General features: G+C 48.7%; 1 protein-coding gene across 2 annotated transcripts in view; it reads right to left on the minus strand.

The window, feature by feature from the left end:
- The window catches only part of LOC311065213 (cyclic AMP receptor 4), a 62,777-nt gene that overhangs the window by 15,994 nt on the left and 25,423 nt on the right, over window positions 1-21,360 (minus strand). For both annotated transcript variants that reach the window (XM_084085435.1, XM_084085436.1), the window contains exons 9-11: window positions 20,473-20,551; window positions 15,102-15,149; window positions 5,664-5,746 (exon numbers count right to left, since the gene is read on the minus strand). In XM_084085435.1, coding sequence (XP_083941561.1) covers window positions 5,664-5,746; window positions 15,102-15,149; window positions 20,473-20,551 — 210 coding nt within the window. The remainder of the gene's footprint in view (window positions 1-5,663; window positions 5,747-15,101; window positions 15,150-20,472; window positions 20,552-21,360) is intronic.

The raw sequence follows: 21,360 nt of genomic DNA on the forward strand, positions 1-21,360 counted from the left end.
GTGGTGGGGGCGCCGATGGCCGAGTGGTTAAGACGCGTACCATATATAGGACAATTATTTAACAAGAAGCAAAGCCAGGGACAGAGTTGGATGACCCTGACGAGCTTCATGTTCTTGCATTTTTTGTGGATATAAGGATTTCTAAGTGCTTAACGTTAACATGCAAAGCCTCAAGAAAGTTGTTACTGACAGTGCTTGAATTGGGCCATTTCAATTTGTACAGAGTACTGGTTCTTCTTAGTTTTGCCAACCCGAGTATCCATTTTACTTCTAATTGATGTTTGTGTGATGGCCGCAAAGCGGCCCAAACTCTAGATGTGAGGCCCGAACCTCTAGTAGTAAAAAATGCCAAAAAGGTTTAGGCATAAGGGGTATATTTGTGAGGGTTTCAATCTCTCATGGTGTACTGATGGCTCAAACCGTTCAAGCACTGACCCCATAACTCTTGACATCCTGTAATTGATTACTACCCCAGGAATGCATGTTACTGATGCACTCTACTCTTACTTATACTTACTTTGTCTCAACACATCATATATGCCTAAAAAAGAAATCACGTCCCTGCAAGACAGAGCAAGCTTGTTTTAGCAATCAGGGCTGCAGCGTCACATGCACACAGTAAATTGGCTGTGAACAGATTGACAGATAGAAAAGAGCTGCAGACGAGGCTCAGACAGAACTCTGCTCGCCTGATTTTTTGCTGTGTGATTTGGGGGGTTTGGTGGCTGTTGTAAAAAGAACAAAAACACCCCCCACTCCCAAAAGATATCGGGGTACGCAAGCCAACGTATAGCTTCTGCGTACAGATGCGCAAACTAGTGCAAAGATGTATGGAAGAGAAGAGAACGGGCTGTGGAAGGAAGTGAACATGGAGAGAGGAAAAGAAAGAGAAAAGCGGGAGAGTGAAAGAGAGTGCATCCAGGGGTGCAGTATGCAGAGTACAGTGAGATAAGAGTTAATGTATCCCCCACCCCTACCCTCCCTCCTTCTCGTTTGGCTCTCTCTTTCTTCCTCCCTTCGTCTTTCTCCTTCCAACCCCCCCCCCCCCCCCCTCCACCCCTCCCTCCTCCTCCTCCCCGTTCTCTTTGAGGGATGAATAATAACTGCTGCTCTGAGATTTCCTCCCTCGTTTTTCAAAGCGAAGAAAGGAGATGGGGAAGGTCTGCCTGCCTGCCCGGGGTGCACGCTCATCCGCGCACGGGTGTGCGCACGTATGCACATGCACACACCCGCGCACGCACGCACGCACGCACGCACGCACGCACACACACACACACACACACACACACACACACACACACACACACACACACACACACACACACACACACACACACACACACACACACACACACACACACACACACACACACACACACACACACACACACACACACACACACACACACTTTCTGCCTGCCTAGAGCAGGGAAATCAGATCTCCTGGAAGAAGGGGGTGGGGTGGGATGGGGGCTGAAGTCACTCTAGGCAGGGTTCTCATACAGACCCCTGTGCACGTATCGGCCTACACACTGCAAAAGTCTACACACTGCGTCGGGGGAAAAACCCGAGGATGAAAACATGCCTCCTGTGGCGAGCGGCCGGCCTTAAAGTTCTCTGCCAGAGTGCCCCTTAGCAAGGCACATGATGAGCCTGGAACGCTCAAAAAGCAGCTCACTGTGAAATTTGGAAGGTCGGGGCTTCCCGGCACAGTCAGGGTGTGTGTGTTGGGGGGGGGGGGGGTTCTATAAATGGAAGCCGGTTCCCGCCCCACTTGGCACTCAACATCAAGAGAAAGGGAAAGTGAGAGACAGAGAGAGAGATAGAGAAAAAGGGGATGGGCGAGTGGAGGGGAGAGTCCTCATAACAGACGAACACAGTGTCCAGGAGGAGTACTAGCACATCAAGCTGCCACACACCACAGGAACAGCAGCTAGGTTCCAAGGAGAGGGCTTATTTATGCAAACAGGCGTACAAGCGTGCGCAGTAGGAATCTAGACAAGCCTTGTAAACAAACACACACCCACACCATAAAGCACACAGGGGAGGCGACGCGAGAAGCAGACTGTGAAAAGTCTACATGTGCCCAGGCAGTACTTGTACACACACACACACACACACACACACACACACACACACACACAGACACACACAAGCTCGCGATAAATGCACACAGAGCACGGAGGTAGCCTGAAGTGGTGCAAGGAGGGAATGAGCGATAAGTGTGAAGGTGTCACCGCCTGATGCTACTTTTGAGCTGGAGAGTGAGGGAAAGTGAGGGAAAGTGAGAGAGAGAGAGAGAGAGAGAGAGAGAGAGAGAGAGAGAGAGAGAGAGGCATGTACTGGGTAGAGACGCATAATGACTCTCTGTGTATACACACAAGCGTGCGCACGCACGTGCGCAAAAAAACTAGAAGTGCTTTCCTGTTTCGATTTGCAACAGCTGGTGTCGAATTAACACATTTACCAGTGTGCATTTGGAAGAGATTAAAATTGCGTGCGTCGGTGTGCCGGTGCATGCATGCTTGCGTTCGTTCTTTCGTTAATATGTGTGTGTGTGTGTGGCAGGGGATGAGGGCCAAAACAAGAGCGTGTTTGTGTGTGGGAGTGTCTGTGTATTAACGCAATGGATCAGGCAGGAGAGAAACGGCAGGGAAAGAGTGGAGAGAGAGGGGGTTGGGCAGAGCGTGTGAGAGAGGAGAGAGGGGAGAGAGCGAGAGAGATAGACAGAGAGAGAGAAAGCGGGAGAGGGGAGAGAGAGAGAGAGAAAGAGAGAGAGAAAGAGAGAGAGAAAGAGAGAGAGCTCTAGCCGGAGGCTTTAGTTGCTGCCCTGGGCCGTCTCTCTAAGCCCTGTTTAGGAGGCTTTGGAGCTCAGATAGAAATAATCCCCCACTCAGACACACACACACACACACACACACACACACACACACACACACACACACACACACACACACACACGGTACATATGCACACAAATGCACATACACTGGCGCATGCTAAAGCACGCACACTCACGCGCCTATAAGCACACACGGCCACGAGCTGCAGGATATTCACACACACACCAAAGAAGCACACGCACACGCAAAACACACAGCAATGTGCAAGCAACAGCACATTCATAAAGCCTCAACACGTACACACACACACACACACAGCCAACCACCCACTAACACGAGTGTGCACACACACGCACACGCAGACACACAAACACGCAACGAGGCTGTCTGCCGCACGCCGCTTCCGCACGGCAGAGCACAGCGACATCGGCACGGCACCGTGACAAACACTTTACACACTCCACCACTCAGCAGCGCAGGAACGGGAAGGAAGGAAGGAGGGAGGGAGGGATGGAGAAAGAGGGGAGGAGGAGAAGGATATGAGCCAGAGGGAATGAGGGGAAGGGGGAGGAGGGGCGGCGGGGAGCGGTGTGTGTGTGTGTGTGCGTGCGTGTGTGCGTACGTGTGTGTGTGTGTGTGTGTGTGTGTGTGTGTGTGTGTGTGTGTGTGTGTGTGTGTGTGTGTGTGTGTGTGTGTGTGTGTGTGTGTGTGTGTGTGTGTGTGCGTGCGGGGGGGCTAACAAATTAATAGGAGCCGGAGATATATACAGCCAGCGCTGCTGAACGGAGGAGGGGGAGGAGGAAGGGGGGGGGGGTTGGAGGACGCAGAGCGAGAGCAATTCATTCCCGTTTTCTCCTCGTTCGCTCTCCAGAGAAAGGCAGAGCGGAGCACAGAGAGAGAGAGAGAGAGAGAGGCTGTTTGAGCGAGCGGGCGAGCGAGAGAGAGAGAGATGCTGTTTGAGCAAGAAAGAGAGAGAGGCTGTTTGAGCAAGAGAGAGAGAGAGAGAGAGTGAGTGAGAGAAAGAGAGAGAGAGATGCTGTTTGAGCAAGAGAGAGAGAGAGCGAGAGAGAGAGAGAGAGAGAGGCTGATTGAGCAAGAGAGAGGGAGAGAGAGAGTGAGGTTGTTTGGGTGAGTGAGTGAGTGAGAGAGAAAGAGAGAGAGAGAGAGAGTGAGAGAGAGAGGGCTTTGTGTGGTAGAGGAGGAGAGTGAAAAGTGGAGGGTGGATTGGCGGAGGGGTGGATGTGGGGGGTGTAAAAAGAAAAGCAGAAGAAAAGAAAAGCTGGAGAGAATGTAAATATAGGAGGAGAGAGAGAGGAAAGAAGAGACATGTGCAGAGAGGTAGGAAGGCAAAGAAAAAGAACTAATGAAAGAAAGTAAGAAAGAAAGAACGAGAGAAGCAAAAGAAAGAGAGGAAGAGAAAGTGATACCCGTGCTGTGGGGAGGGGGTGGGTTAAGTAGGGGGAGGAGGGCGGGGGTGGACAGAGACAAGGGCAGGCGGGCGGGGGGGGCGGGGGTCGAGGTTGGAGCAGGACGCAGTTTGTCATCTTCATCAGCCGACAGCAGCCAGGGTGAGAGAGAGAGAGAGAGAGAGAGAGAGAGAGAGAGAGAGAGAGAGAGAGAGAGGGAGTACGGAGCGAAAGGAAGGACGGGAGGGCAGGGCAGAATAGAGGGAGGGGTAACGGAGGGAGTGAGAGAGAGCAGGGGAAGGAGGTTGAGAGAGGGAGGTGGCGGTTGGGCGGCGCTCTTCAAGCGGAGCCTTTGAGAGACGTTGACCCTGTAATTGACCCGGTGTCTCCGCCTACATCGCCGTGGCGACAAGCAGAGCCGCCGCAGCTAATCACTTAGTAACCCTGACCTGTCAATCACACCCAGTCCCCAGGGAGTTGGCCGGCGTGCGTGTGTGGTGTGTGTGTACTGGGGGGGGGGGGGGACGAGAATGAGAATTACTGCGTAGAGAAGAAGGGAATGGTAAAACAGAAACATATTTAGTGTATATTTATCTCTGAGTTAAGAAAGGGACCCCTAAGGACTTGGGGTTTGTTTGGTTCCAATTTGACCCTCTCTGGGTTAAATGGACATTGTACTGTAGGTACAGGGCAGCAGAGGAGAGCAGAGAAGTAATAACACCAGCAGGGTTATCATTTACACCACCGGACGCCCCTTCCCACCTACCCTCATCCCAGCAAGCTGTGGTTTAAAAAAAAGAAAAGAAAAAGCCAATAAACCACTCCAACACACACACACACACACACACGCACAGGCACAGGCACACACACACACACACACACACACACACACACACACACACACACACACACCCACACACACATATGAGCACACAGAAATACAGAGACGCACACAGAGACATGTATTACACCTCGATCTCCTACACTATTCATGGCTCTACGGACAAAGGGGAGCTCCGTGAGCTCAGATAAGACAGAGGAGAGAGAGAGAGAGAGAGAGAGAGAGAGAGAGAGAGAGAGAGAGAGAGAGAGACAGAGACAGAGAGAGAGAGAGAGAGAGAGAGAGAGAGAGAGAGAGAGAGAGAGACAAGTGAAAGGGAGCGGGAGAGGACGATGGGAGTGAGAAAGCGAAAAGAGATAAGAATGAATGAGAGATAGCAGGGTGAGGCCGATATGCAAATATAACAAGTGAACAAGGGAGTTGACCTGTAGCATATTGGAGTCTTTCCTTAGCGTGTGTGTATGTGTATGTAAGTGGTGTGACTGTACATACATGTTGTGTGGTTGTGTGGTGTGTGTGTGTGTGTGTGTGTGTGTGTGTGTGTGTGTGTGTGTGTGTGTGTGTGTGTGTTACCTGTTGATGAAAGGAAAGAGAGACACCAGCAGATACACAGAGGGATACCACTTCAATGGCTTGATCTCTTCAGCCAAGGACACCTGAGAGAGAGAGAGACAGAGAGGGGAGAGACAGAGTGTGAAAAATAGGGTGCAAGAGATAAAAGCCACTTTGATACAGAGATCCCTCAACAGTGGCAAAGAGAAGAGCCATCATTAATGCCGGCTTTGCTTTTTACCCAGAAGCAAACAACGCCGCCCCCGTGTGTGCTTTTACATGGCCTGCTGGCATTCCAGAAGCAAAACAACAGTGTCAGAGTTACACTATGCTGTTTAAAATGACAGCAGTTGTCGGTACATTCTATATATTTACAACTATAGCCTGCGCATTATTTCACAAAATATTGACACAAGATGGACTGGCGACGTAGCAGAGAAGCTCCGGTAGCATAAGCATTTTCCTTCACCGAGCAACATTAAGGCTGTCTTTCCAAATCACAAGAGCATGCTAAAGTTGTGTAACCCACTCAGTTGTTCACTTCATAATGTAATTTAACTCTCACTCCCTTTCTCTCGTTCGCTTTCGCACACAACTTGAGATGACAGCTGTCGGTAGTTAGGGGGCGTTCACACCAAAGTTTTTCGCTAAAGGTGTGACTGCCTCAGAAATGCTGTTGGGCAAAACAGCGTCGTGCACCTGTGGAGCAGGGCTGCATGCACAAACCGGCGACATAATTAAAGCAATCCGGAACTCATTTTAATGAATAAAACTTTCTTTTAACCAATCTGTATTGTAAAGTATGCTATGCGATAAAACTGGTACATCTGCAGTGGTTGGAGGTGGTGTCCCTACTCTTCCATTGCGAAATTTAAACCCTGGTGTCAGGTAGGACATCTACTGGTTGACAAGGAGTACTGCCTGAAGCTTATAAGAGCAATATCTCCTCTGTCCATTCGGGGATCACTCTTCACCTCTCTTTCACGCAGTAGAAATCTGGTCTCCCACGCATGAGACCCAGGTTTGAAAAAGCCTTGTGCTGAACATTTGAGAATTTACATTTTATGCATATCTAAAAAATGCACAAGAGAGGGGTGCACGGCAAGCCCCGTGAACAGTAGGGAAACAATGGTTTTGTCTACACATATATAACAAAAGCAAAAGACTCAAAAGACATGTTCATTTAAACATGGCCTATTCAGTTAGAACAATCAATTAAAATCGGTTGTTGTTGCCACTGCAAGGTCAGGGCTGAATTTGTTGATGCATAACGTTACAATGGTGAATTTGTGAAAGCAACGTGTGTGATCAGATTCAGAAATACATTGATTGGAGGATAAACTGAAAAGGAGCAGGGATTCTTTGGAGGCAGAAAGGTGTACTAACTTTATAAATAAATCAAATCATGAGTGTCTCGGGATCCACATGGGAACGGTGTGGCTCCAATGTCGTTCTTGGTCTTAATGTGAACAGTCATCTATTATGTCAGTTGTCTATGACATATCTATGACATATGACCGATCAGAGCCACATTGACTTCCATTATAAAATTAGCGGTGGTACTGCTGTGGCCTACTGGCAGTATATACATAAAATGGTCGGTCCAGTGGTTTGTGAGATTAGCTATGGAGTCCGGACAAACAGACAGAGACACACACACAGACCGACCCTCTGGAGGCTATAGACTCCAGCAGAGCCACACTGTAAAAAACACGATTCCACCCTGGCTGCAACGCCCTGCATGCTGTCGCTTTTACAGAGACGTCGATTCGGCTCTGACTACCTTTGCTGCCAGTTCAATGGCTGAACAACAATGCCCCCCCATTCTGTGCACATACCTTTCATACAGAACAGCAGGGCGGAATAACGGTGCAACATTGCTGCCTTGAACAGGCTGTGTAAAAGCGGCTAGAGAGACAGAACGAAAAAGAGTGTGTGTGTGTGTGTGTGTGTGTGTGTGTGTGTGTGTGTGTGTGTGTGTGTGTGTGTGTGTGTGTGTGTGTGTGTGTGTGTGCGTGCGAGAGAGAGGGAAATATGGGCCCAAATGGAGAAACTAATACGTATTCTCTTTGTGTCTCTCTCTGTCTGTCTGCCCTCTCTCTGTCCTTTGTCTCTCTCTCTCTCTCTCTTTCTCTCTCCTCCTCCTCACTCTATCTCTCTCTCACACAGACACACACGCACGCGCGCACACACAAACACGTCACAACAAATGCCAATAAATTAGAAAAGACAATCATAATCCAAACAGAATATTAATATATTATCGAGTTAATATGTGACATCCCAAGTGTTTTTGTGTGTGTGTGTGTGTGTGTGTGTGTGTGTTTGCGTGTGTGTGTGTGAGCGCGGGTGGCTTGTTCCAATTAAAATGGGATCCAATACTTTCAATAAGGCTAAAATGATGAATCCAATATTTTGTGGACAGACAGGCTGGATGGAGCAGCGGCCCCCACGTCGAAAGGAGAGCCCGGCGGTGGAGAGCTTTTACAAGCCGTTATCTAATTCCCGGGAGAGGAGGACTCTCGCGTCCGGAAGAGGAGAGAAGCGGGGCCCCGAATCGATTTTTCTGTGCAGTGTGTGTTTTTTTCCCCCTAGGGCTAGAGGACGCAATAGCCGAGCCAGCGCATTTTCCCTCCCTCTCTCTCGTTCCCCCTCTCTCTTGCTCTCTCTCTCTCTCACTCTCTCTCACACACCGTGCCAGGAGGCAGACCCGTGAGCTCCAATCCCCCCCCCCCCCACACACACATGCTGGAAATTAATTACTCACCAGAAAGACCCTGAGGCGTGCAAGCTTTAACGCAGGCGTTTTAAACAATTCAAATGAAAATCACGAGAGCCCCCCGGTGGTATTTTATCTTTTGTGCGTGAGTAAGTGAGCATGTGTGTGCGTGCGTACGTGGACGCGCAGTGGTGCGTGCTTGTTAAGTATTAAAATATAAGAATAACCACACAACCTCAGCTTTCACATGAGGCTGTACGCAACACGAACATCTCCGAGTCCCCGTTTCCATATGACAGGCTGTATGGTGCAAAAAAAAAGAAAACATGAGGAGGAGGGGAGGCCATCCCATTAGTATTTAGAGTATTGTGAATTTCCAACCCCAGGAGCACGCACATCGGCAGCGCCTTTTGTCCTCGCAAGGGGGAAAAGACCAGGGAGCTGTCACTTGGAGAGAAAGGGCAGACATAGCCTGATTTATACTTCATCGTACGATGTGTTGCGCTGCTGAATATAGCCGATCTACAAGCTCACAATGCCTCGCACCCGTGACACGTTGTGAGCTTGTTGATCGGCTACTTAGGCACACGACACCGTTATACGATGGAGCGGGAAATAGGCTGTGTGTGTATGTGTGTGTGTGTGTGTGTATGTGTGTGTTTGTGTGGTGGGGCGGGGGGAGACAGAAAAACAATCAGTATAAATTGGGAATCTTGCAGGAGCGGACCTTAAACGGTTCCACACAAGAAAAATCAATCTCAAAGAATTTTGAGCCAAATAATCTCAAATAAAATTCGGTGAGCATGAGACAGGCAATTGCAGAATTTCAGAGAGAGAGAGAGAGAGGGAGGGAGAGAGAGAGTGAGTGAGCGAGAGAGAGGGGGAGACGAGCGGATGTGGAGAGAGAAGAGATGAGGAGGGGAAGGGGAATGAGAAGGAGGGGGAGGGAGGAGGGGAGTGCGGCTAAAGAGACTCGTGTTTTTAATCACGGTCCTCCTGTGTCAGAGGCCCCCGGTGCTCCTTGGGAGGCAGAGGGGAATGAGACCGTAATTATGTGCGCCGGGCGCGGCGGCGCACCGTTAATGACGCGCGTTAGATTACAGACGGTTATCGACAGCGCAAGCCCCCCTCTTTTTCACACACACACACACACACACACACACACACACACAGGCAGCCATGCACGCGCGCAAGCACGCCCAACGCACACATAAATAAATACAACCTCCGTGCCGGCTCCCTGGAGCACACACACACGCGGCTCACAGGCATCTCAGCCAATAAATATTACACCCGCCACACTGCGAGAGAGCCCTACCTAAGGTAATAGCATCTGGTCGCTCTGGAGAAATTGGAAGGTGCTATTACAAAGGACTGAAAGCTTCACATGTCAAAAGCGCAGCTCGGTGGTCTAGTTGCTATAGAGACCGTCCTGTAACTGGAACATCACAAGTTCGATCCCCGGCAACAACCGGCGAAGGTCTATCGACAGCCATGCATCCAAGCAGTTCGTCCTTGGGCAAGATGCTAAACCCTTAATACGTGATCACTCTTGTTAAGTCCGTGTAGACATGAAGGTCAGCTACACGCTTGAAATTCAAAATGCAGCTGAAGTCACAAGATAACTCGTGACAACATACACAGTAAAATCCTTAGTGTTCATTTAACCCTCGAAGTGTGTACAAATGGAACCTCACGGGTCCATTTGAATCCATTTGAACACTCTTTGGGGGTTAAATTAATAGTGGGACTTTAATGTGTAATGACGTGTGGAAGTTGAGCTCGCTTAAGCACAGGGACTCTTGTCCCCCATCAACAGCAAAGACATGTGCATATAATAGGCCTACATATAATGAATAAAACGAACGCATTCGTTACTAACGCACACGGTCGAACACATCATGAGAGCATGCACACACACAGGAAGAAGCGCACGTCCCCATTGTGACTCAAGGCAAAGCTTATGTTGATCAGTAAACAAACACCCGTGGAAGATAACGAACAAGCAGCACACTGTTTGCTCAGCCAACTCTGTCACTACCCAACGGGATTCAACTTGTAGGTCGGTCTGTGTGTGTGTGTGGGTCTGTGTATGTGTGCACACACGCTCACATGGTGTACGCATCCGTGCATGCGTGCCAGCTGCTCTTAACCCTGGCATTTATATATGTCCTCTCTCTGACCTGGGTAGATCTAAGACCTTTTGGCTTGTGTGCCACTGTGCGTGCCTGTGTGTGTGCATGTGCAAGTCGGCATGCACGTGAGCGTGTGTGTGAGAATTCACGCATGGCCGTGGACAAACCCCTGAAGACACACACAGTGTGCCACGGCACTGTGACTGACGTCCCTGATAACCGCTAACACTGGCTATGTACGTCAGCACTCCAGGCCGATACGGAGAGGGGAGGGGGGGTGGGGGGGGGGGGGGGGCAGAGAGAGAGGGAGGGAGAACGCCAGAGAGGGGGAGGGAGAAAGCCAGAAAGCCAGAGAGAGGGAGGGAGAAAGCCAGAGAGAGAAAGAGAGAGAGCTGAAGCAAGGCTGACTCAGAGAGAAAAATGGATCAAGAAAGGCACATACGGGAAAGAGAACGTAAAAGTGAGAAACACGAGATGTGTATGCGCTTGTGAGTGTGTGTGTGTGTGTGTGTGTGCGCGCGCAAGCGTAATACAGTAATAGAGAGTGTGTGGGGAATGGAAGGAGGGGGGATGCGGAGAAAGCGAATGAAATCACCAAAGCCAGTGGTCTTCAGACACCCAACAGGAATTGCTTTCCCTAGTTTACACCTGCTGACGCGCGTGCACACACACGCACACACGCACGCACGCACGCACGCACGCACGCACGCACGCACGCACGCACGCACGCACGCACGCACGCACGCACGCACGCACGCACGCACGCACGCGGCAGACACACACACGCGCGGACACACACACGCGGACACACACACGTGGACACACACGCGCGGACACACACATACACACATGGGCGAGCGAGCGAGCACACAGGCAGAGTGAGGGACAGAGAGAGAGAGGGAGGGAGAGAGAGACAGGGAGAGAGAGAGAGAGAGAGAGGGACATGCATGTACAGTCCCACGCGTACAATGACACAAAGACACAAGCACACACGAGCGTGTGTGTACATGCGCACAACGAGGATGGCTGGCTGGCTGGCTTGGCAACTGCAATCGCCGGGCGGTGTTGTTTTAAAGCATCGCAGCGCGCGCATAAATACTCATAAATATTCATGTCCATGAACCTGGCCTGCTGCTTTATTCATGCTGTGTGTGTGTGTGTGTGTGTGTGTGTGTGTGTGTGTGTGTGTGTGTGTGTGTGTGTGTGTGTGTGTGTGTGTGTGTGTGTGTGTGTGTGTGTGTGTGTGTGTGTGTGTGTGTGTGTGTGTGCGTGTGTGTGTGTGAGTGAGAGAGAAAGCTAGCATGAGCGAGAGAAAGAAGAGAGAAGGGATAGGGAGGGAGGGCAGAGCAGAGAGAGAGAGGAGAGAGAGCAGAGCGAGAGATGGAAAGTGGGAGAATGACTGAGAAGTGGAGAGAGATGAGAGATGAGACTGGGAGTGTGATGAAAACCACTGTTGATTTATTTACGCACTGTGTTACACAGAGCAATTAGCACGCGAGGAGGCAAAGGACGACGCAGCGCGCTCGCACACACACACACACACACACACACACACACACACACACACACACACACACACACACACACGCTCTCAGACTCTGTATGTAGTCAAACACACACCATTTAGACACACTGCACTCACACTCACGCACACAATTCAAACACACACAGCTCTCGCATTCTGTATAGATACACATACGCACGCATGCACACCGTTTAGAAACACGATCACATATTACAAAATAAAATTGACTATTTATGAACCGCTTATCAAAACAAGGTTACAAAGTGCTTTACATGACACTGAAATCGAATAAAATCAGCAACAGAATATAAAAAAAAAACAAGACAACATTCATAAAATGCAGTGAGAAACAAAAGATGAAGAAAAACAAAAAATAATATTCAACATTTTAAGTTGTGATTAAGAGAAGACAGTGGTTTAGCCAGCCTAAGCTCCTCAGGCAGGTTGTTCCACAACCAGGGGGCCGTGACAGGTCACCTTTTGTCTTCAGCCTCGACTCAGGAACAACCAGCAGGTTCCTGCCTGAGGACCGTAGGCTCCACACAGGGTCATAATGGGTTAATAACTCGAAAATGTAAATAGGGGCCAGGCCATGAAGTAATCAGTAAAAGTGGTCAATCAAAGTTTTAAATTAATCCTAGTTTTAGTTTTGCAGCTATGTTCTGTCAAATTTGGAGCCTATTGATCAAAACTGATCTGATCCTGGATATATTTCTGAGATGATAAAAACATGTCTGAAGAAGTTTGTTAATGTGGCTCTCATTGTTTATGCTGGCCTCAAATAAAACCCATTTGTTTGGCATTTGTTGGATAAAGGACCAAGTGATGACTGAATTTGAGAATGTAAGGAATCTGGGCCAATTATGAGAATTTCCGTTTAGTCAGTTCAATTGAAAAGAAATATTTGACATCCAGACTTCTGCTAGACAGAACTAAAAACGGGACAAGTCTGTAGGGTTGCTGTTGGACTTCACCAGAACACAATACTTGTGTATCGTCTAGATAAGAATGGAAGGAGATGTTGTGTCTACATATAATGTTGCCAAGGAAAGCATCAAGCATTAGGAAAAAAGGATTGGCCCTAAAATTAAACCTTGGGGCACTCCACAAGTTGTGAGGAAGGGGAAACATGGACGCCAATTGATACAAAAAACGCGCAATTTGCACATGCACTCTCTCTCTCTCATAAACAAACACCCACCCACATACTCTCCTAAATACACACATGTGCTCTCTTTCTAGACACAGATCAACAACTTAAAGGGTTACTCCAGTTCAGCATGCAGTAATTACATCAGCCACTTAGGGGCAGCATCTACATAACCTTAACCCTTAGCCAGCTACCCACACCCAGCGCTGGCCCTACCCTGCACTGGCCCCAGCCCTCAAAAAACACAGCAGGGAGAGGAGAGGAGTTTCCTACATGGAAGGAAAGGGAGTTTTCATAGCTGGGTAATACCAGCTCTCTACATACGGTCGTATCTGGGACTTTTGCGACTTTGCCAGGGATGGGATGACATTTGGCCAGCAGTCATTGGTACACACAGTCAGAGGATGACAGCCAATGAGAGGAGAAAGCTTTCCCGCAATGGGATGTAATGTAAAGGCGGCACAGCGACTGCAACTCTGCTCGAGCTCCGGGAGTAGGGATCGAATTTCGAATATATATTATTTTTAATATAAAATATTGTATGCGGTCAAGCTTCATTTAAAAACCACCAGTTTCAGGGGACTGCAATCAGAATAGCCAAACCAGGGGTCGGGCCCCTGGGTGCCACAGGCACACTGTTGCTCCAATCTGCACCAAACTTGGCACAAACACTGTTTATGGGTCTGCTATGAGAATAGTCACACCAATGGGCCCGGCCAGGGGAGTCTTGGACATGGGCCATGTAGGCATTGCAGGGATCAAACCTGTGACATTCCAGCTAAGTAATGGTATCTCTGCCGCCCCACCCCAGCCCATAGGAGTACGTGCAGTGACAAATATCACCCTCGCCGCCTGGCTTCCCTCCCCCCGAACATATAGACGCTCGACAAAGCCAGATGCACCACGGTGGATTTGAACCCCCAGACTCCGTGGTAGTGGGCAGGTACTTAACCACTCCGCCACCTGAGCTCCAGTAATGGTCTCTTTTAACCTTTAAACCACCAAGCCGCAATAAAATCACATGCAGCACACCAAGCTGCAATAAAATGCGCCCATGAAATCTATCAACTTATAGGAAAATATGCATGCAGTTATGAGTTTTACACTGGAGCTGCAATGTTATACATGAAATCCATAGTTCAACCCAAGCCAGAGGAAAAGAACAGACAGTGTGTACTTTAAACAACACACAGAACTGATTACTTCCCACTATCTGTAATTCTATAAAGAGAACTAATTCTCCCTTTTCAACCAGCTTTATTTTGTATTCCACCCCCTATCCCCCCCCCCCCCCCCCCCCTCTCTCTCCATGTCGGCCCTCACTTCGGCACGAATACAATTGAGCTCCTCATTTTACCCTCGTCTCTCCTGCTCATTTCATAAGGTCAGGGAAGGAGCAGAGTGCTAGGGCAGCTCTCACATTTGCATGAACTGCCAGCAAGCATGCACATAGCTCACACACACACACACACACACACACACACACACACACACACACACACACACACACACACACACACACACACACACACACACACACACACACACACACACACACACACACACACACACAGAGAGAGCGGGTGTTGCAGGGTCAAATTGCTCCCTGCTGTGTGTGACACCAACCCAGCATGACCTCGACAGCTAATCCTGCACACACTCTAATCCTCACACTGTGTGTGTGTGTGTGTGTGTGTGTGTGTGTGTGTGTGTGTGTGTGTGTGTGTGTGTGTGTGTGTGTGTGTGTGTGTGTGTGTGTGTGTGTGTGCGCGCGCGCATGAGTGTTTTTGTGTGTGTGTGCGCGCATGAGTGTTTTTGTGTGTGTGTGTGTGTGTGTGTGTGTGTGTGTGTGTGTGTGTGTGTGTGTGTGTGTGTGTGTGTGTGTGTCTTGGTTACTCAGTCCAGTAGTGAGGTGTGAGATGGCTCTTACCTTCCGTCTTTCCCTCTCTGGATTGAAGGTTCCCAACCACGACTGAATCTGTGCCAACAAACACATGCAGAGACAGATTAAGCACACACACACTGCAGGTATACATGTAGACATTTACAGTCAGTTGTTTCAGACATCTAAAATACACATGGGGTCCGCAACAATCTATGCATATATACTGTACACACATACAGTACTACATACTATATAAAGTTCAAGTTGCGTGTCTGCACATCTGTATGTCCGTGGCGGGCTCACAGACATACCCATATATGGACCCGACACCGACATTCACGACACATTGTCAATGTAATAATACCCAGCAATGATGGGCAGGCTGATACGATATCAGCACATCACATGCCCATATATTGAGGTACTGATCACAGAGAGACAGAGGGAAAGAGGGAGAGGGTGTGAGAGAAGCAGAGGAGAGGGTGAGGGAAGGAGGGAGGGAGGGAGAAGAAGAAGAAGAGAGGCACACTGATTGGAGGAGAGAGGTAGGGGGTTGGAGAGAGCCTATTTCACCCACACAATAACCCGGCCAATGCTGGCTATCGGAACCTGAACACGATGCGAAGCACAATAACCCAGGCAACGATGCGGAAGCTGATAAGCCAAAGTCTAGTGTACTACTAGACAAAGCATTGCCTTTCTGGCAACGGCTTACTCTGGGACCACGCAAGTTGGAAATTATAAGTCAGGAATGATGCAAGTTGGGAGTGCATGCCCCACCCGGTTATATAATATACATTGTACCTGTTGCCAGACTACTCACTGTACCTGTTGTTAGAGTACCCAGTGAGGTACCCGTTACCACAGTCCTAATAACATTAGATATTACAATCAATGTGTTATTCATAAACAGGCACTGGCGTACTCTGGAATTATGCAAGTTGGGAATGCATGTCCCACCATTTCATGCGATACCCGTTGTACAGAGTACCTAGTGCGGAACTGACTACCATACGACAACCAAATATGGAGATACAAGGATCCCTGGTGTCGTCAAAAACTGCTGCCGTTGTGTTGATGACTTATGGGTGTAAACGGGTAACAGATGGGCCGGCAGAGAGATACAGACATATTGTGCATCGCCCTGTAAAAGAATGGGAGTTCGTTCTATTAAGCAAGCTACCACTTGGCACAAATGTGATGCAAAGCTCAGCCAATCCGTGAAGCTGATGGGTTGGGCTAGCCAATTATGGAAGCCAACACCAACATCCCTCCACAGATCCAGAAATTCAGTGCGTTCTTCACAGAGTCAGACCCACGGACAGACAGATACAGCCATTCTTGGTTTTTCTGTTCTCGACAAACGTCGGTCAGACCGAATTCCCAGGACAAACCATACCCGGGTCATCAGCGACACACGCGGCAAGTTTGAAGTCAATAGGTCAGACAGTGTCTGTCTGACAAAGACCAACACACACACACACACACACACACACACACACACACACACACACACACACACACACACACACACACACACACACACACACACACACACACACACACACACACACACACACACACACACACACACACACACACACACACACACACACACACACACACACACATAAAGTTCAAGTTGGGGGGTGGTGTCTGTGAGTGGGTCTGTCTGTGGTGGCTGCGCAGATGTGCAGTTATATATATATGTACATACTATGTTTGTGTGTATGTGTGTCTATGTTTATGTGTACACCCATTCATGTATAAGCCTTTATCAGCTGAAACAAATAAAACATGGGCACTTGCGCCGACACCACGAACACACACACACACACACACACACACACACACACACACACACACACACACACACACACACACACACACGTATACCCCTACCCACCAATCTCTTATCCCCACCCGTGCAAATGTGCCTGATTCGCACTAGAGCTAAACGCTAGAGGCAGCCAGGAGAGCCGTAACAGCTCCCGGGTCTCCGATACGAGGGACTGATGGCATCGCTGCACGCAATATGAGATGAGGAGAAGGTAGAGAGAGAGAGAGAGAGAGAGAAATAGAGAGAGAGGAAAGGGTGGGGGGCAGCATTAAAAAAAAGGAGCGGTAAAGAGAAAGTAAAAAGTGGAGCAAACACGACAGATCTCAGATCTCTCTGGAGGAGATGTGGAAATATTTCTCTGCTTCTCCGTCTCAGGAGGGGAAGGGGGGGGGGGTGTGCCGAGAAAATGTCAATAGACACACAGGCGCACACAAGACAGAGATTTGTCACAGTATGTGTGTGTGTGGGTTTGTGTGTGCGTGTGTGTGTTTGTGTGTGTGTGTATATATGGTGGGGGCGGGGGGGGGGGGGGGGGGGGGGTAGCAGCCGGAGGCTTTATGTAACCCAAGGAATCAGAGGCAAGTCTCTGGAGGGCCTCTGTGAGCTGTACGCATGTATGCATGCACGTATACAGTGTAGGAAATGTTTACAATTTAAAGGGGGGGGGGGGGGGTCTGCTCAATATCTAAAAACATTTTCAAAGATTAAAAAATTAAAAAATTAAAAATATTATAAACGTATTAACATAAAATTACGTGGGAGTGGATACATTCAATCTTTTTTTATTTTTTGTATCCCTTAAAGTGTAGTTTAATGGCAAGCTATGGACGTGAATGTAAATAACTTCAGCAGAAAACAGTGTGTGTGAGGGGGTATTTTTTGCCGCTCCCCCGCCCTTTGATTTGCAGGGGGACATTTTGGTCCTTTGTCTCTCCATGTATTGCAGTTGCTGAATGTACACACACACGTACACACACACACACACACCAGCAGCATGGAGACCGCTGGACTAGGAGCGCTTCCATTCAGCTATTCATTAACTCAACGTTGCCATGGTTTCTCTGCAGCAATGTGATTGCCATTGTAAGGCTGTGTGCATGCGTGCGTGCGTGCGTGCGTGCGTGCGTGTGTGCGTGCATGTGTTGGGACAGCAGGAAAGAAAAAGAGCGAGAGAGAGAGAGACCTATGTACTCCACAGGACCCTTTCTCTGTCTAAGCACTGCAATTTATTAAAATCAAATAACTTCCGTAAATATCAGATATACGATCAGGCCTTGGTTGGACATGTCTCATATGCATTAGCCTAAAGCAGTGGTTCTCAAACTTTTTCATGTCAAGGACCCCCAAATTGACACTTATTAGCCCGCGGACCCCCATTTGAAAAGATATGCCTCAGGGACCCCCATAAGAGAAGATTTTTTACGTCTCTAGCAGTGATTCTCAACCATTTTAATTTCAAGGACCCCCAGTTTGACATGCATTAGGGCTACGGACCCCCATTTAATGGCATTTCTATCTCCAATTTATATTGTAAAATCTACGTCAATTTAACTCTGAGAGTGTGCAAATGGAACCAAATGGACCCGTTAGGGTCCATTTGGTTCCATTTGCACACTCTCAGAGTTACAGACCCATAAGGGTCAATTTGGTTCCTACAAATCATTTAGCTAGGGACCCCCTGGTATCCCTTCAAGTACCCCTGGGGGTCCCCGGACCCCACTTAGAGAACCAATGCTCCACAGGACCCTTTCTCTGTCTAAGCACTGCAATTTATTAAAATCAAATAACTTCCGTAAATAGCAGATATACGATCAGGCCTTGGTTGGACATGTCTCATATGCATAGCCTAAAGGTGCAGGCTGGAGTAGCAATCTCTCATTGCACCGAGCCACTGAGAAGCAGCACGGGTGATGAGGCATGACGGTTATGAGCATAGGAGCAGGTGAAGGGACAGGAAGGAATCGCATCTGTCATGACAAAAACAACAGCACCCACTCCCAAGGCCTCTCTGTCTGGACAGATAATGACTCATTAGCTTCCAAATCCCCCTGGTTTAGTCCCTTGAAATGTGCCGTCATTTTGCTAATAAGTCTGACGGAAACGACTCCGATTTAGTTAACTAATGAGCAGCGTGGCCATTTTCTCCCGCAAATCCCCATCGTTGGAATATGCCTAAGGAAAAGTGAAGAAACATCTCTGCCGTGTCCAGCCAAGATCTCTCTCTCCCTCCCTCTCAACTTCCTCCTCTCTATCCCTCTCTCCCGTTCTGTCGCCACCTAGCCCACTTTCAAAGCTTTTCAAATTCTTTCAAGTGAGACAGCCTGCAGCTGAAAAGAGATAAGGCTTGAGCTCTTCATAAATATGATAGAGAAAGGGGAGAGAGCGAGAGAAAGAGCGAGAGCGAGAGGGAGAGAGAGAGAGAGAGAGAGATGGAGACGGAAAATGGGGAGAGCAGAGGCACGTGGGAGGCAAACGAAGGGAAAGTGCCAGAGAGGAGAGAAACAGGTAGAGACAACTGAATTCTGTGAGCAGAATGACTTATGAGATGCAGGTTGCAAACCAACCACATTCATTTATTCTCTTTATCAAGTCTGTGATAAAGGGCTGCCTAGTCTCTCTCCCCCCACCCCGCCACCTCCCCTTGGCTGCCGGCAGGCTGTCTCCGTTTTTGTGTCTATCTGTTAATCTGTCTCTCTGTCCATCAGTCTCTCTGTCACATGCGAGCGATGAATTCCATGATGATGCTTCATTGTATGGTCGACGGAACTTGAGATACATTTGTCCACCGTTCTTCATTTCTTTCCCCCTGGGAGCATCTATCGCAAACACACATGTGCGCGCGCACACACACACATGCGCGCACACGCACACACACACACACACACACACGAGCGTGTGTTGTTGAGACAAAAGTCTGCCCTTCTGCTGCCTCTATGACTGACTGTGGCGTGTGGTGTCGTCAGGCCAGGGGAATGGCAGCTATGAGAGCCCTGCGGAATGTTGCCTGGGGCTCTCAACTGCACCCTCGCTGTGGCACATCACACTGCGCTATGAGCCACCGAGAGAGGGACGAAGAGAGGGAGGAATGAAAGCAGAGAATAGAGAGACAGAAAGCAAGAGAGGATGCAGGGGAGTAGAAGACATAACAGAGTTTCATCAGGCTCATGGCCTGAACTGCAGGGCTCATAAACACACACAGGCGCACACGTGCGTGCGGGTGCAGGCGTGTGTAAGTGCGTGCATGAGCGCGCGCGCGCACACACACACACACACACACACACACACACACACACACACACACACACACACACACACACACACACACACACACACACACACACACACACACACACACACACACACACACACACACACACACACACACACACAAGCAAACACGCACAGCAAGGGTACTATTATCTCAGCTTTCAGGGAGACCATTCATGCCAATTTGCTAAAAGGTCACAGTGGATTCGGATAGCTAATGGGCCGCCAACGTTCTGTCCAAGCCCTGTTTGGACTGATGCCGATTGGAGGCGTGCTGCGGGTGGGGGGGATGGATTGAGAACGACTCACCCTCTGATTGGCCACGCAGATGATCCTGGCGTAGCAGCTGATCATCAGGAAAATGAGGATGAACAGAGGCACGTACCATCTGCAAAGCACAGAGAGGGACAGACAGTCAGGCGGAGGAATGCGGAACACACACTGAATGAAAGGAAAACTAACTGTTTGTTTGTTTTTTGTTTGTCAGTGATACTCGGATGTTCCTGTGGCCTCTGGCGGTCAGGTTTCAACCTGCTTTTTGTTGTCGTTTTGATATACTCAGCCAAATAGACTGCTCAGCCAATATCTCAATAGTGTATGGATAAAACAGGTTTATTGATAATAACAATTTAGAATCCAAAAACTACAGTTTCCCCCACATCCTAATTAAGCTTCATATGAACTAATGGATGTTTAGTTATTAAAGGTTTCATGACATTCAGTTTTACAACACATTAAAAGTCGTTCAAACGTGTATCAAAGATTTAACTGAAAATTCCACTCCAGTGAGCGATTGCATGTGTTTTTCTCTCACATTTCTAAAGCCTTTTCAACTGCAATGTCAAAAGTAATCTTTGCCTGCGGGTGTCGCTGTTGAGGGATTGCGATGCGACACGACACGTTGTGAGCTTGTAGATATGCTATTTTCAAACATTTTTGTACTTTTACTATTGATACTTTAAGTACATTTCGATACCAATACTTTTGTACTTTTACCCACACTCGCTAGACGAGATTTCAATCTCGAGATTTCAATCTCGTCTAGCAAGATTCAAAACAAAACAATCACATTGCATAGTGTTCTGTCACTATGAAGGTCAGATCCCCCCCCCCCCCAAAAAGGCCTATTGGCGAGCGTTTTTAGCTGTGGTGGACCCGGGATGGAGTTATGAATTATGTTTCTACTGTACCATGCAT

The sequence above is a fragment of the Gymnoscopelus microlampas genome, assembly GCF_963454915.1.
Source record: "Gymnoscopelus microlampas genome assembly, chromosome: 17".
Taxonomy (NCBI): Eukaryota; Metazoa; Chordata; class Actinopteri; order Myctophiformes; family Myctophidae; genus Gymnoscopelus; species Gymnoscopelus microlampas.